This window comes from Musca domestica, unplaced genomic scaffold, assembly GCF_030504385.1.
Source record: "Musca domestica strain aabys unplaced genomic scaffold, Musca_domestica.polishedcontigs.V.1.1 77, whole genome shotgun sequence".
Classification (NCBI taxonomy): Eukaryota; Metazoa; Arthropoda; class Insecta; order Diptera; family Muscidae; genus Musca; species Musca domestica.
Genome location: NW_026712400.1, coordinates 2,526,398 through 2,541,733, shown reverse-complemented (window position 1 = coordinate 2,541,733; position 15,336 = coordinate 2,526,398). Strand labels below are relative to the sequence as shown.

The window sequence follows — 15,336 nt, the reverse complement described above, 5'->3', positions numbered from 1 at the left end:
AGGGGTTGGAAGATGTATATCATCTTCACAACAGATCTTGCGTTGCAAAAATATTTGGATGTGTGAAATTTGAAGAGAGTTGGATACCTATTTCGCTTTCTTTGAGCGTTTTGTTCTTCAAAATTGTGAACCCTATGCGCGGGAGGTATCAGAAGAGATGGTCCGATCTACACCATCTTTATAACAGATCTTGTGTTGATGGAAATATTGTGATATGCCAAGTGTGAATGGAATCGGATGTTTATTTCGTGTTTTATTCAAAATGTTGGCCCTTTGTGGGGGAGGTACCAGAAGGAGTGGTTCGATATATTTCATCTTCACACCAGAATATTGTGATGTGTGTAATTTGAAGACAATCGGAGTTTTTTCACATTTAATAACAGTAAATATAATCCAAATTATTATTGATGGAGTGGGCCGACATTGTCTATTTTCGCACCTGACCCAGCACCGATACAAATATTAGGATTTGGAAAGTTGGAGCAAAATCGGACTATCCCTTCTCTTTCTGTGCAGTAAATTATTTTCTTTGAAAATGTATACATTTTGTGAGGGAAGAACAAGAATGAGTGGACCGATATTGCCCGTCTTCGAAATCGATCTAAGTTTGATAATAATACTACGATGTTTGGATCAAATCGAGAGTTATCGTGCGCACCAGCCAGATGGACAGACAGCCAGACGGACGAACATCGATAAATCGACGTCAAATGTCTTGAAACGGATTTGGTCCAAAGAGACCTATGGCCTAAAACCGTTATTTCGATGAGGCACGTTTTGACCGTATCAAATGATATATACTCTCTCTAGCCATATGGATGAGGGTGTAAAAAAAGATACGTTTATCGGCGTTTTGAAAGTTCATATCGAAAAGAAATCAAAATAGAGGGTTCAAGTTCCCCCCTCTTCACCACTATCGGCAATTTTCTGGGTAAGATTCCTCGGAATCCGGGCGCTTTAGGTATATAGTGCCTCCGGCAACCCTCAAGCGACCCAAGAAAGGGGATCTTTATGGTCCTTTTTTAAATATGGCTAAAAACTTACTTTAAGCGGGATCTTAACAAGTCAAAATATTCTACAAATTTTATTGTCAAAAAATTCTACTACAGGTCCTAGAAGACGCCAAAAGTCTAAATCTTACATAAACGCCAGGAATCCATATACGGGGTGAGATGAAAAAACTGCAACCAACTTCAGACTGCTGTCATTTTTAAGCCAGTCGTCCGACAGCTGTTCAAATTATTCCAGTGATAGCACATTATGTTTACAAGCGTATAAAAGCATTTTGATGAGAATTTTCCAGAAAAAAAGTTATTCGTGCTGGAATTCAAGCGTGATAGTGTGATTTCTTTATATTTGTCTGGAGTGGCTATCGTTAGAGTACTCCCGCATTTAAATGTGTGTAAATTTTAGTGTCTCGTACCATCGATCGTTACCATGATACTGCTAGCGTAGCCCAACGTCAAGGAAGTGGACGGAAGAAAACAGCAACATCAGCAGAAATGGTTCGAAAAGTAAAGAAGCGACTTGATCGAAAACCGGGTCGCAGTGGCCGAAAAATGGCTTGTGAGCTGAACATATCGCAATATTCCATTCGGAAAATATTGATAAATGAGCTCGGGATGAACTACCGAATTTGGTTTTCTCCGATGAGAAAACATTCGTTGTCCAACAGTTTATAAACAAACAAAATGATCATGTTTACTTGCCAAAGAGGTCAGCTGAAAATGTGCACCTTTGGTTGACCACCAGAACTCAAGCGCCGGCCATGGTGATGGTGTGGGCCGCCATAACAGCTGATGGTCGCTCTCCGCTCGTATTAATCGGCCGTGGCATCAAAATGAATGCTGAATATTATCGCGAGACGCAAACATTTTGGCCGCAGACCTTGGACATTCCAACAGGACTCAGCACCTTCGCACTCAGCACGCGCCACCCAAGAATGGTTACAAAATGAGGTTCTTCGCTTCATTTCCAGCGCACAATGTCCACCAAAATCTCCGGATACCAATCCGTTGGACTATTGTGTCTGGAGTATTTTGGAAAGCAAGGTTGTCACAAAAAAATACCAAAGTGTCCATCACCTCAAGCAAGCACTTCGCTGGGAATGGCCTAAAATACCGCAATGCAACATTTGGGCACAGTGTGACGGTTTCATTGGCCGTTTAAAGGCCATTATTCGTACCAAAGGTGAGCAATTCGAACAAATCTAAACTTATTCTAAAATTTGATGCTATTTCCGAAATTTTTAGCTTTCATTCAATAAAATTTAAAAAAAGTAAAAATTACGGCGTTTGACTTTGTTGCAGTTTTTTTATCTCACCCTGTATGTTACGTCCCTACCGAAAAATGCAATTTTTTTTTTTGTCAAAAAACATATCCATATTCTATATGGCCACTCAAATTTCGTATGTTTTCAGGACAGTCCCAACGATTTTGTTTTGCAACAATTTGCATATTATTAAATTTTAAACAATTGTTTCTTAGTCCAATAACATGCTTTTGGTTAATAAGTCCGATTTTTAAATGATTTATGCATAAATATAATTTATATGGAAATACGAAACGGGAAAAAGGAGCAAGCCAACAAACAATGGAAAAAACATACAAATCAGTGAATGTGTAATTCAACAAATAACACAACAAACAACAACATTTTTTTTGGAAATCTAAAATAGCGTATATTGTTGTTTTTTTTCATATTAAATTTTTACCAAAACATTCTGTGGTACCGGTATGCGGTTGATCGTATGTGGGTGGTTACTGTTTAGCGTTGTCACAGTGCGGCGCTGTAAGTTTTAAGTAAATTTCGATAATGGTATATTTATATACTCTTCGTCTTTTTTAACAAATGTATTTATGTATATATGTATCATTATTTATATATATATATAGGTAAATAGAGGAGAGAAATGGACTGTGTTCTTGTGTGGGTGAATGGATGAATGAATGAATGAGAAATGTATCTATGTTATAATACATATAGCAAATATTACATAGCAGTTATTTTACAAAACCAAAAACACAATGAGGAATAAAATGCTTGTAATATAAAAAAGACCAACAAAAAGAATTGTATGGTTAAGACTACAAAGAAGTATTGTATGGTACTAAGTGAAGATAATAAAAAATAAGAAGAAAATATTTTTGTCGTTGTTGGTGTTTTTCTTCATAAGACCTTTTATGATGCATGAGCAAGTTATGTTAATCTAAGGGCTTCTATAGCAGAATATACAATCAATCCTGTGGTTTAAAGAAATCGAATGTATTTTCCCAAAGTTTAATGTCATTTCAAATTCTAAATTCTTTTAATAAGTCTGTATCAATAAAAAAAGGTAACCCATAAAGGCTCTAGGCATGTGTGTCCTATCATTAATATTTATATGCAAAGAAAAGGTTTTATCTTCTACAAACTCGAATAAGTGATTTAGTATTTTCGTCTTTAATTTATAGCTATTTTTGTATTTTTCCTTAGCAAAAATTAGCTCTTCTATTAGTAAATATATTCAACAATAACTAATATTCATTTTGCAGGCACTATGTCAAAAAGATGTATAAAATTGCCCACAAAGTAAAGAGCCATATTCTATAGTAAGAGAATACTAACAAGTATGAATGAATCAGTCGGTTTTCTAACAGATATATACCCTCATCACATGACTGTGCTGGAGATAAGGTAAATACGTCATTAGACGAAAATACTTCTTCTTGAGACTCCTGGCTACTTAACGATAGTATAAACATCAATTGTTCAATTGCTTATATTTTCGGTAATTAACGTAATTTGTCGGTAAGTTTGCAATGAAATTACATAGTCGTTACGACCTACTGATAGATAACAATGTTGTCAAATTTTAATAATTTTGGCATAAAAATCTTGCGTTTGAAGGATACCGATTTTTGTCGGTATTAGCTAAAACAGCTACAGTATCCCACTTCAGATACTGTAGAAGGAAGCGAGATAGACCCATATTTACTTTTGAGGATCTTCATAGAATCACTTTCTGAGTCGATTTATCAGTCCGTCTGCCCGTCCGCAGGTTGCATTTCTTATACGATTGAGAGGAAATTTTCCAAACATTAATTGTTTGGCCCAAGGACGATCCCTATTGAAATTGGTGATGATCGGATTAGATTTATATATAGCTCCCATATATCTTCAACCGATTTCAAGTTAATTCTGTACCAAATGGCCAATATAAATCCAAATGATCTGAATTTTGGCACATCCAACCGAATTCAGTCTAGAAGCATGTAAATCAAATTTGGTGAAACTCGGTTAAGAATGATATTTGGTACCAGATATCAGATACAGTCCAGAAATGCCTCTGACAAATTGTATCAAGATCGGTTCAATTTTGGAGATAGCTTCCATATATGTCTTCAACCGATTTCAGGTTAATTGTGCACCGAATGGGCAATATCAGTCCAAATGACCTGAATTTTTGCACATTCGACCGAATTCAGTCTAGAATCAAGTAAATCAAATTTAAAAATTGGTCCAGATTCAGATATAGTTCCCACATATATGTTTTCTCCAATTTGGTGTTTAAGTCCCTCACATTTGTAATATGTATTCGAAAACAATGATATTTGGTACCAGATATCTTATATAGCTCGGAAATACCTTCGCCAAATTTAATCGAACCGCAATGTTATTGGTATAAAAGCTTAAAATGTCTCCGTCAAATTTATTGTTCTGAAAAACTTAAAAAAAAACTTTTCGAAAAATATTCCCTATATTTGTCAGCTCATTTGTAATGAGGCGATATTCGAACAATATATCCTTTTTAAAATAATTATTTTAGTAAGACGATTTATAATGAGTCCTCTCTCTTTCTAAGCTTATGTTGGATTCACAATTTCCCAACATATTGGAGTTTCCAGAAAGTGTAAACGAATCTATACCAATACTGCAAAAGTTCCTTCGGTAGGGAGGTTCCAGAAAGAGCGATATTTTCAATTTTCTCACCTGACCTAAGTTTGAAAAAAATATTAGGATGTGTGAAGATTGGGATTTGTCGTGGACTTCGTCCGCATTCTATGTGCCTTTTATACACCCACTATAAAATCGAGGGTACATTCAATTTCGTTTGCAAAACCTCTGAATATTCGCCCAATTTGTGATTAGTGTAAAATTCTAGATCGAATTCAACTTGTAAGTTTGAATTACCGTAGAGCTCGCACAATTTAAATTAACTTGCGAGTGAAACTTGCTCGCGAGGGGGAGTAATCGAGGAGTGAGTGTTTTATACTCTTATGTTTTATGTGGGATTGTTACCGAATCACTCCCGTTTGTAAAATTAGATTGGGAGTCGAATCGCTCGTAATAGAGCAAGAGTTTGATCCAAGAGTAAATTCTAGTGGCAATAATAACTTGGTTTGTAATTACTTTTGTGTGCAACAGGAAAGACCGTTTGGCAAGAGTAAGTAGAGTCTGCTCGATTTCGAGCGAATTTTTCTTCCAACATAAAATAAGAGAATCAAGCTAACTCTATTTTGAGCGACATCGAAAAATAGAGTATATTCGATTGTTTTCAAACCTTCAAAATATCGGAAATCAGGAGGCACCATTACATGAAAGGCTATAACTTAATACGAAAGGATATAGTCCAAATTCTTTCAAAGAAATAGTGAGGGCTCTAATTCCAAATGCGATCAACAATGTTAAATCGATTTAGGTTCAATTAGAACATATACAGGGCGAGATAAAAAAAAATGCAACAAAGTCAAACACTGTAATGGTCAATGAAACCGTCACACGCTGTTCAAATGTCGCTCTGCGGTATTTTGGCCCCATTCCCGGCGAAGCGCTTGCTTGAGGTGATCGACACTTTGGTATGGCTAAAATGTTTGCGTGCCCAAGACTTTAATACAACACCCTACAGAATATTTTCGCGATAATATTCGGCATTTATTCTGATGCCACGGTCGATTAATACGAGCGGAGAGTGACCGTCGGCTGTTATGGCGGACCACACCACCATGGCCGGCGCTTGAGTTCTGGTGGTCAACCGAAGGTGCACATTTTCAGTTGACCTCTTTGGCAAGTAAACACGATCATTTGGTTTGTTTACAAACTGCTGGACAACGAATCGCCAAGCGAAGCAACTCTTTAGCTCTTTTGAGTCTATTTTCTTTCTGTTGCGGTTCTTGCACTTTGGAAGTTTTTGCACTTTATAGAATTTCAATGGCTTTACCCCAAGCTCATTTTTCAATATTTGCCGAAAGGAATGTTGCGATAAGTTCAGCTCACGAATTCCATCACGAGCAATTTTTTTTCTGGAGAATTCACACCAAAATGCTTTTGTACGCTGGTAAACAACATATCGGAGGAGTGGCTTAGAAATGAAAGCAGTCTGAAGTTGGTTGCAGTTTTTTCATCTCACCCTGTAAAACAAATAATGTCAGGGGTATAATATATGTATTAGACTTAGTGTAAATAGGGGCCAACTTCTTCTGGTACCTTCCACAAATATTCAATTTCATTTGTCTCAGTTGAAAATTAAGTATTTGTATTTATGTTAACTGAGTCTTTGTTGTAGTTCAGACTATATTTTTTTTACTAGTGTACCTTGTCATTCTTCGACTACATGTCGGGTTGTATTGAAGTAATTCTATTATATAAGAACATGCTATCACCCAATGTCGTTTTCATTTAAACCAAATAAATTGCTAAGACTGATTATTAATAATTAATTAATTACGACTCACTACATAGTACATCGCTTTAGTACTTATTGTTGCTTTAGTTTGGATAAAAAATCAAAACAAATTAAAAGCCTCAAACCAAAGTCAAATAAAACAAGAAACAAACAAACGAACAAATAAATAAATGGTAATAATATGAAATTTGCATCAAAATACTCAAGAAGAAACTTTATGGCAGACAAAAAAGTTTTAGGAGAGGATATTTGAAAAACTAAGTTCTTTTATTTTTTAACAAACAAATGAAGCATACTTTCGGGGGGACCACAGCAAAAAGGTGTTGTTTTGTTGTACAACTAATTTTACAAAAGGTAATAATAACAGTTATTATATTATAATAATAACAACAATGAAATAAATAGTAATGGGATATGTGGTAGTAGACGATAACAGAAATTAAAAGTGATGAATGGTTTTCTTTTCTTTTCATTTCATTTGTTTTTGTTTTCTTTCGGTGGTGGATTTGATGGTGACAATAAATAACAATAGTTGTAGTAGAAGTGATAATAAATTATATAATAATTATAATACAGTTTTATAGAGTATTTGCATAATGATAAGAATAATAATAATAACAATAATCATAATAAAAACAAAACAATGATTACATTTATAATTGCTGCTGGCTGTGCTGCTGGAACTTCGTTGACCGGTTTGGCTGCCTGCAAAATGTTACGTATTTTTGTTTTATATAATTCTTGTTGTATTTTAGTCAATTAAACCAAAAAAAAAAAAATAAATGAACATAAATTGGCTGAGTCAAAATACACATGCACACAATATTAGTCGTGTGTGCATGTGAATAAAACAAAATTAAATAATTAAATAAATACACTTATATCATAGAAAAAATCTTAATCTAGATAAAGATTTGTATAGCTTACTGGCCTATATATATATATTATGTATCAACCTAAACAATGATTTTACATAACTCGTCCACTTACCTGAAAACGTAAATTGGGATCAGCAGATGCTGCAGCGGCTGCTAGGTATGGATCAAAGTAAACACTGTGGAAAGGAAGAGTTCGAAAAGACAAATTTGTACATTTATTCTAGAGCTTAGAACTTAAAAAGGATGTCATTAAATTGAATTTCTTTTCGGGGTCATACTTGGAATAGTATTCTGAGAGAGTGAGAGTACTTAAAAGCATAATTCATTTCTTCTCTTGGAAACATTAAATTATTGATAAGTGCCCTTGTCATATATGTGGTCAATGTTGTTTTTTTCTTTTCCCAATTTGAGGTGGTATGCCCAGCGAAATGTTTACGTAATTTATTTTAATAATATATATTAGATATGTTGATTGTGGTTCTATGATGGGGATCCACAGTAGACCAATTAATTAATTAATTATTTAATTAATTAAATAATGCCTTTTTAATGTGTGTGTTTGTAGATTTTTTGCAATATGTTGAATCAAACACACACACACACTTTTACACTTGATGATAATTTACATACATTTTTTTACAATCTTATTATATGCATGTACATCTTCCAAAAAAAAAAAAAAATAATAATAATTATAATCCTTTAAATTTAATTATGTACGAAATTATATTTGTAATACAGATTTTTTATAAGGTTATTTTACAATATTTTAAACATAATGTATAATATATTAAATTATATAAATTTATTAAATTTGTTTTGTGGGAATCCGATATAGTTGTTTGATTACGAGGATTTATTTCGTTCTTTTTCTAATGTCATTTTTTAAGTTACTAACATTAAACAAAGACATAATAGAAAATAATGCTATATAATGATATAGCGTATTGCTGTAATTTAATAGACCTGACGTTTTTATAGGAGATTCTCTGATTTTTAAAGACTCATTGAACAAGAAAATGCTATGGAATATATTTTTGAGACCATATCTATAATTTCGGATGTTTTTGTTTTTGGCGATTTCGGAAAACACATATTTCTGTAATGTTTTAAATGCATTCCTGTCATGTCGTTGGTCAATATATGCAATTGGAAAAACTAAATGGCAATGTATTTGCATAAAACGTCGACAGTTTCGTATTATATGTATTTAAAGCAGTATTTCATATCAAACAGAAGAGAGAAGACTTTGTTCAGTCAAGGTTTATGAATATATAGACGACAAGAGCTTTCAATATAAATTGCTAGCTGATGAACAAGAAAGAAGAAGAGTTCCAAGTGGAGATTTGTTAGGCAAGAATATGTAAGGAAGAACCCTTTTGCGGAAATTTAGGGAATTTTGAATGCAAAATGTTTGGTATTTTTGCCCGTGTGATTTGTTCATACCGAATAATGCTGCCAAGTTCCAATATTACTTAAATCGATTTACTAATTTATTACAAAAAAAAAAAAAAAAAACAAGTACAAGTACAAAAGCAGCTAAGTTCGACCGGGCCGAACTTTTAATATCCTCCACCATTTTGAAGGATCTTGAATAATTTCAAAAAAATCCATCGAAAAATATAAATGGACCTGCATAGACAATTTTCCGTCATAGGTTGTAGCACTCATTACGAGCTTCAAACTTTAAATACGAAATTCGAACAATGGCTAAAATCATATAAATACCAAATATCGGGGGACCGCCGTTTTATGGGGACTATACTAAAACATGGACCTATACAGACAATTCTCTTGCCGGCGGTAAAGTACTCAGAAGGAATTCTTGTGTGGATTTTCAGACAATTTCATTGAAAATGTGTCTAAAATCATGAAAATATCGTACATCGGAGGTACCGTTATATGTGGGATATACGATATCGGGGACCTATATAAACAATTCTCTTTCAGGGAGTAAAATACTCAGAGAGAAATCCTTGTGTGAAATTTCAGACCATTCCAGTAAAAAATGTGGCTAAAATCATCTAAATACCAAATATCAGGGGACTTATATATATATATATATATATATATATATATATATATATATATATATATATATATATATTATATATATATATATATATATATATATATATTATATATATATATATATATATATATATATATATATATATATATATATATATATATATATATATATATATATATATATATATATATATATATATATATATATATATATATATATATATATATATATATATATATATATATATATATTATTCTCGGCCACTCGAAACATCACCAATATCTCACTTAATACATCAAACCATTTCTACAAAATATTATAAGAATATTTTCGAATATGTTTGTAAAGTATTGTAAATTAATAAAATAAGTCATCGTAAAAAAGTTTGGTAGATATAAATATAAAGTCTTAAATATTCGTAATTTATATTATTGAACATTATTAAGACATTTTTTTATATACAAATATAATTTCTTGTTTATATTTATAAAAAAATGATAATTTTACAATAGTTATCTTATAATAATAGAAAGTTGTTATTTAAAGTGCAAGTTCCAAATATTGGAAACACTCTTGAAAATTGAGGTAATGCAAAAGAACTCTACTTCACTTCACATAGCCAATCGCTTTTTCAATATCCAGAGAAGCATTTATTTTAAATTTTTATAGCCACCACCTTGGAAAGGAGGGTATATTCCGTCCGTTTGTAACATCTCTAAACATTTGTTGTAGACTCCATAAAGTGTTTATATTTATTATCAGCATAAAATTCTTTCTGTCAGGCTGACTGTCTGTTGAATTCATGATACAGTCCACATTTTTCACGTAGAACTTGGATGGTTGGTATTGAAAATGAGATATATCGGTCCTCTCTTCCGTACAGCCCCCATATAACAGTACCTCCCGATATTCGATAATTTAGTGATTTTAGTCACATTTTTAAACGCAATTCTTTCAATTTGGCATTGTGAGTTTGTAATGGGTTCTACCTGCGGTGGCAGAATATTGGCTGTATAAGTCCATGTACCTCTCGATATTCGGTATTTTGATGGTTTTAGCTACATTTTCTAAGGAATTTGCTTGAAATTTGGTGTTTGTAGTTCGTAATGGGTAATTGAGCAAAAAGTTACCTTACATAAGAGGAAAGGACGGGTGCGTCCGTCTTTACGATACCCTAAAGTTTGCGATCAAGTTTCTGTATATCTGAAAACCTTTTGACTAGAATGAACATATCCCTCGAAAGATTGGGATACTAAAGTGGACTACTTATTTCAAAATGATATTTTCAATATTTAGGGAATATAATAAATGTATTAATTTTTAATTTAAAGGTCGAATGTAGCCATTATTACGGTTGTTCAAACAATCCTCTTAGATCTGTAAACAATATTTTCATCAAAACTACATTCCCTAGAAGAATATTTCAAGTATTCCATGAACATGCATGTTTTTGGTCCATTTTATTCTTTTAAGTTTGTCATCAAGTCAAGCCAAAGGGATACCTTGGACTTTTACAGGAGCCATGCTAAATTTCCTGGCAAAAGTCCCGAATTTGCGCTCTCTGTCATGCTAATGGATGTTCAAAACAATATTGAAAATGTAAATATGTTTCTATATCTCCGATTTTTATTTTACACCAGCATTGATGTAAAGGTCAGAAAAGATCATTTTCATGTTTTTGGTGATTAAACTATATTCACGTTTGAATGGTCATTTTTTTACAAAAAAAAAATACACGCCCTATTTCGGTCTTTTTGTCGGTTGACAAAGTCAAAAATTTAAATAATTTCATATTTTTTCTCTTGTGAAAAGTTAAAAAATTTCGGCCAAAATATATTGGAAAAAAGAAATGTTGGCAATTATGAATTGACCCTATTTTTAGGATTTTCTGCTGGAGCCAATATCAACAGAGCAGACACGAAACTGTAAGTTCACTCCAGAACGTGGTGGATACCATGAGATATTCAGAAATTGCATTCGGATTTTTTTTTGTCTTAGTACCCTTTACGATATTTGTAACAATTCCAGTTAATAATTTCGCAAAAATCAAGAAAATACCGAATAGCGGGAGGTTTTGTTATATGGGAGATATACGAAGACGTGGACCTGCGTACAAAAATTGTTGTTATAGACTGTAGTACCCATTACGAACTTCAAATTCGAAATAAATCTAGTCAATAATGCGGCTAAAATCATGAAAATACCGAATATCAGGAGGTACCGTCTATGGGGGCTATACGAAAACGTGGACCGATATTGCCCAAACTTAAAATGCCTACTGGGAAAATATGCATGTATGCAAAATTTTAGCCTTCTATCTAAATTCGTTCGAAGGATATAGTGATTACAACAGATAGACAGAAAGACGGACATCGCTAATCGTCTTAGAATTTTACGCTGACTTTGTAGGGTCTATCATGAATATTTCGAGGAGTTACAAACGGAATGACAAAGCTAATATACCCTCCATAGAATGGTAGAGGCTATAAAAATTCGAAATACATAATTGTCTCTTTTTCATTCTTCAACACAAAACTAAACTTTTTATTACATTCTGACTAACGAATTCCTAATTAAAAAAAATTGGTAAAGTCAGTAATTTGGGTTGGTCCAGGTTCCAAATGAAGGCTATATAGAGTGTGTTTCATCCTGGGTATATAAAATTGTATTATATAAATTTTGTATATATAACCTCAGTTTCTAAGAGTTATTTTTTTTCAAATTGTCAACTGCACTTGAAAGAATTACATTGCTTTGATAATTAGTTATGATAATAATTTATATCTTATTTCTAATTAAAATATTAACTATTCTGTTGTCGCCTGTGAACTTTTGATGTTTTAAAAGAATTCGTGAATGATGGGTGATGTATAAATAATCAAAAAAAAAAATCAAATAAAGAGGGTTACAAAAAAAAAAAAGACAATGGCGGTCATACAAACAAAATTACGCATAATTAAAATGTTAATACAAAAATCTGCTAAAAACCCATCGACAAACCAAACACTAAAAAAATATGAAAAAATTGAACAAACACAAGATTTGATATACATTTATATGATTTGTTTTTTTTTTTTTTTAAATCGGTTTAATTGCAACCTTAATAATTTCCTCAAAATAGAACATACATTAACATGCGCCTAAAAATATGCAATAATTGCTTGCTTATTGTTTACATACACTTCAATATAATAGCATAAATGTTTAATTAATTAATCTGTGATAAAAAAGGTGATGGAGGTGTGACACAATGATATGTACGGTTTTACAATTCGTATCTGTACTCTCCACACTATTTGAGCGAGAGATCGCGGAGAGAGCAAGTTCGAGAGAGAGAGAGAGAACAAACTAATTTACTCTTCTCTTTTCGGTTTATTATACAGCATTCATCACAAAATTATTATTATTAAACAAAACCAAATACAAAGTGTAATACAAAGTAACAGAGTAAAATAAAACAAGAAGTATATATAGAGAGATAGAGAGAACTTGATAGAAGAGATCTTGGCAAATAAATAAATAGAATAATTAATTATTTTTAATTATTTTAATATAAGTTTTTGTTTTAATTAACATGCATACAGTGGGTCCCCATTAAAACATAATCAACATATGTCTTTTTTTTTAATTTTTGGCATTATATTTTCATTTCAAAAAAAGTTACAGCTATTTACATAGAAAAACACACCAGGTTTTTGCGCCGTTCTTTGCAATTAATTAAACCTAAGGATGCTGTTTTGTTTTTTAGAATAGGTTTAGTACGAATGGTTGCTGTTGTTGTTGTATGGCAATTTCATTAAAATGTATATATAAATATATTAAAAAAAAGAAAAAACGAAACCGTATGTTCCAAATCAAATAACAAATAAATTAACTTCTAAAAGCTAAATTAATATCATATTTAAAAGAACAATTGTTGCTGTTGTAGTTTTTTGATTATAGTGTTAAGAAGTGAGAGAGAGAGAGAGCGAAACACAGTTAGAACTAGAGAGAGATATCTATGAATTACTTACATCGCCAAACAAGTGTTATCGTTAACTTAGAGTGCAAAAGTAATATATTTTTTTAATTATTGCCGGACATTTTTTACTTGAAAAAGCGTTGCGCAGAAGGGCGATCTCTTTTTAAGGAAACTTATGTAAAAAACAACAAATAATAGTTTTTATACAGAAAGATCGTATCAAGGAAGAATATGACTTATATGATAATATACATAATTATAGGGCACAGTCTGACCAAGTTCAATATTTTATTGCAAAACTGTCATATTATTTCAAATTTTCGCAAAATTTGTTATTGGAGAAAGATAAATGAATATAGCATTGATGTTGTTTGAGCCTAAATGTTTATTGAAATGAAACACTAAAATATTAATGCTTCTTCCTGTATCTGCTAATCTATCCCAAAGCCTAAAGAAAATTTGCCAGCAATCAGAATTTAAGCGGATGGACAATTTGAGGCAAAACTGCAGTTAACATTTGCATAAAATAATGTTCAAACTTTTTTTTCTTGAAAAAAATTTCTTTAACTTTCAAAAACTAACTCTTTATAAAAAGACCTATACCAAATTATAGGCAATTTGTTTGGAAATTGTGTTGGATACGATCTAAATATCGAGAGGCTTGAAATTAAGGTTAAGAAAACCTTTAACAATAAAAGTGTCGGGGTTGAATATTGGGCCCACTTCTATTTTTGCCAGTAAAATCGGTTGGTAAACTGTCTTCAAAATACAGTCAAGTCGATGGTACCGGTTTCCTGCTACAAAATTGCGAGTTTAAAATACCATTATTAGTCACATCATTAATTAAATTAAACTAATTAAAATAATACCCCTGAAAAATATGGAATAAATCAGCAGAATACTGAATATCGTGCACCTATGAATACAATGATTTTTCATAGGAGTACACACTCTACAGTACCGAATTTCAAAAAATAACATCGATAAAATCCTCAAAATACCGAAAATCGTGAGGATTCGTTATATGGGGCCTATACGAAGACGTGGACTTGATTTCTTGGACAGTGATCTTCCACAGGGGTTGGAACCCGGTACACACTCTAGGTACCGAATTTTAAACAATTCCGGTGAATATGGGTGCCTATACGAAGACGTCGACCTGCATATGCAGGTTTTTAGCTGTAGTACCCATTACGAGCTTTAAATGCCAAATTTCAAACAATTCCGGTCTATAATATTTAAAAATTACCGAATACTAGGAGGTACTGTTACCACAAGTGGCTATCGTTACTGTGATACTGGTAGCGTAGCCCGACGTCAAGGAAGTGGACGGAAGAAATCAGCAACATCAGTGAAGTGGTTCGAAAAGTAAAGAAGCGACTTGATCGAAACCCGCCTCGCAGCGGCCGAAAACTGGCTCGAGAGCTGAACATATCGCAATATTCCATTCGGCAAATATTGACAGAAAGAACTTACGCCGCAACAGAAAGAAAGTAGACTCAAAAGAGCTAAAGAGTTGCTTCGCTTGGCCGAAAGTGGTGAACTGCCGAAATTGGTTTTCTCCGATGAAAAAACATTCGTTGTCCAGCAGTTTGTAAACAAACAAAATTATCGTGTTTACTTGCCAAAGAGGTCTGCTGAAAATGTGCACCTTCGGTTGGCACACAGAATAGAGGCGCCGGCCATGGTGATGGTGTGGGCCGCCATAACAGCCGATGGTAGCTCTCCGCTCGTATTAATTGAATATTATCGCGAAAATATTCTGGAGGGTGTATTAAAGACTTGGGCGCGCAAACATTT

The 15,336-nt window shown here is 32.7% G+C and overlaps 1 protein-coding gene across 13 annotated transcripts in view; it reads right to left on the bottom strand.

The window, feature by feature from the left end:
- The window catches only part of LOC101901314 (pneumococcal serine-rich repeat protein), a 520,206-nt gene that overhangs the window by 12,042 nt on the left and 492,828 nt on the right, over window positions 1-15,336 (bottom strand). For 6 of the 13 annotated variants that reach the window (XM_059130596.1, XM_059130601.1, XM_059130595.1 and 3 more), the window contains 3 exons: window positions 7,656-7,719; window positions 7,317-7,370; window positions 2,715-2,789 (listed from right to left, as the gene is read on the bottom strand). In XM_059130596.1, coding sequence (XP_058986579.1) covers window positions 2,715-2,789; window positions 7,317-7,370; window positions 7,656-7,719 — 193 coding nt within the window. The remainder of the gene's footprint in view (window positions 1-2,714; window positions 2,790-7,316; window positions 7,371-7,655; window positions 7,720-15,336) is intronic. The other 7 variants (XM_059130604.1, XM_059130600.1, XM_059130605.1 and 4 more) reach the window with 2 other exon arrangements.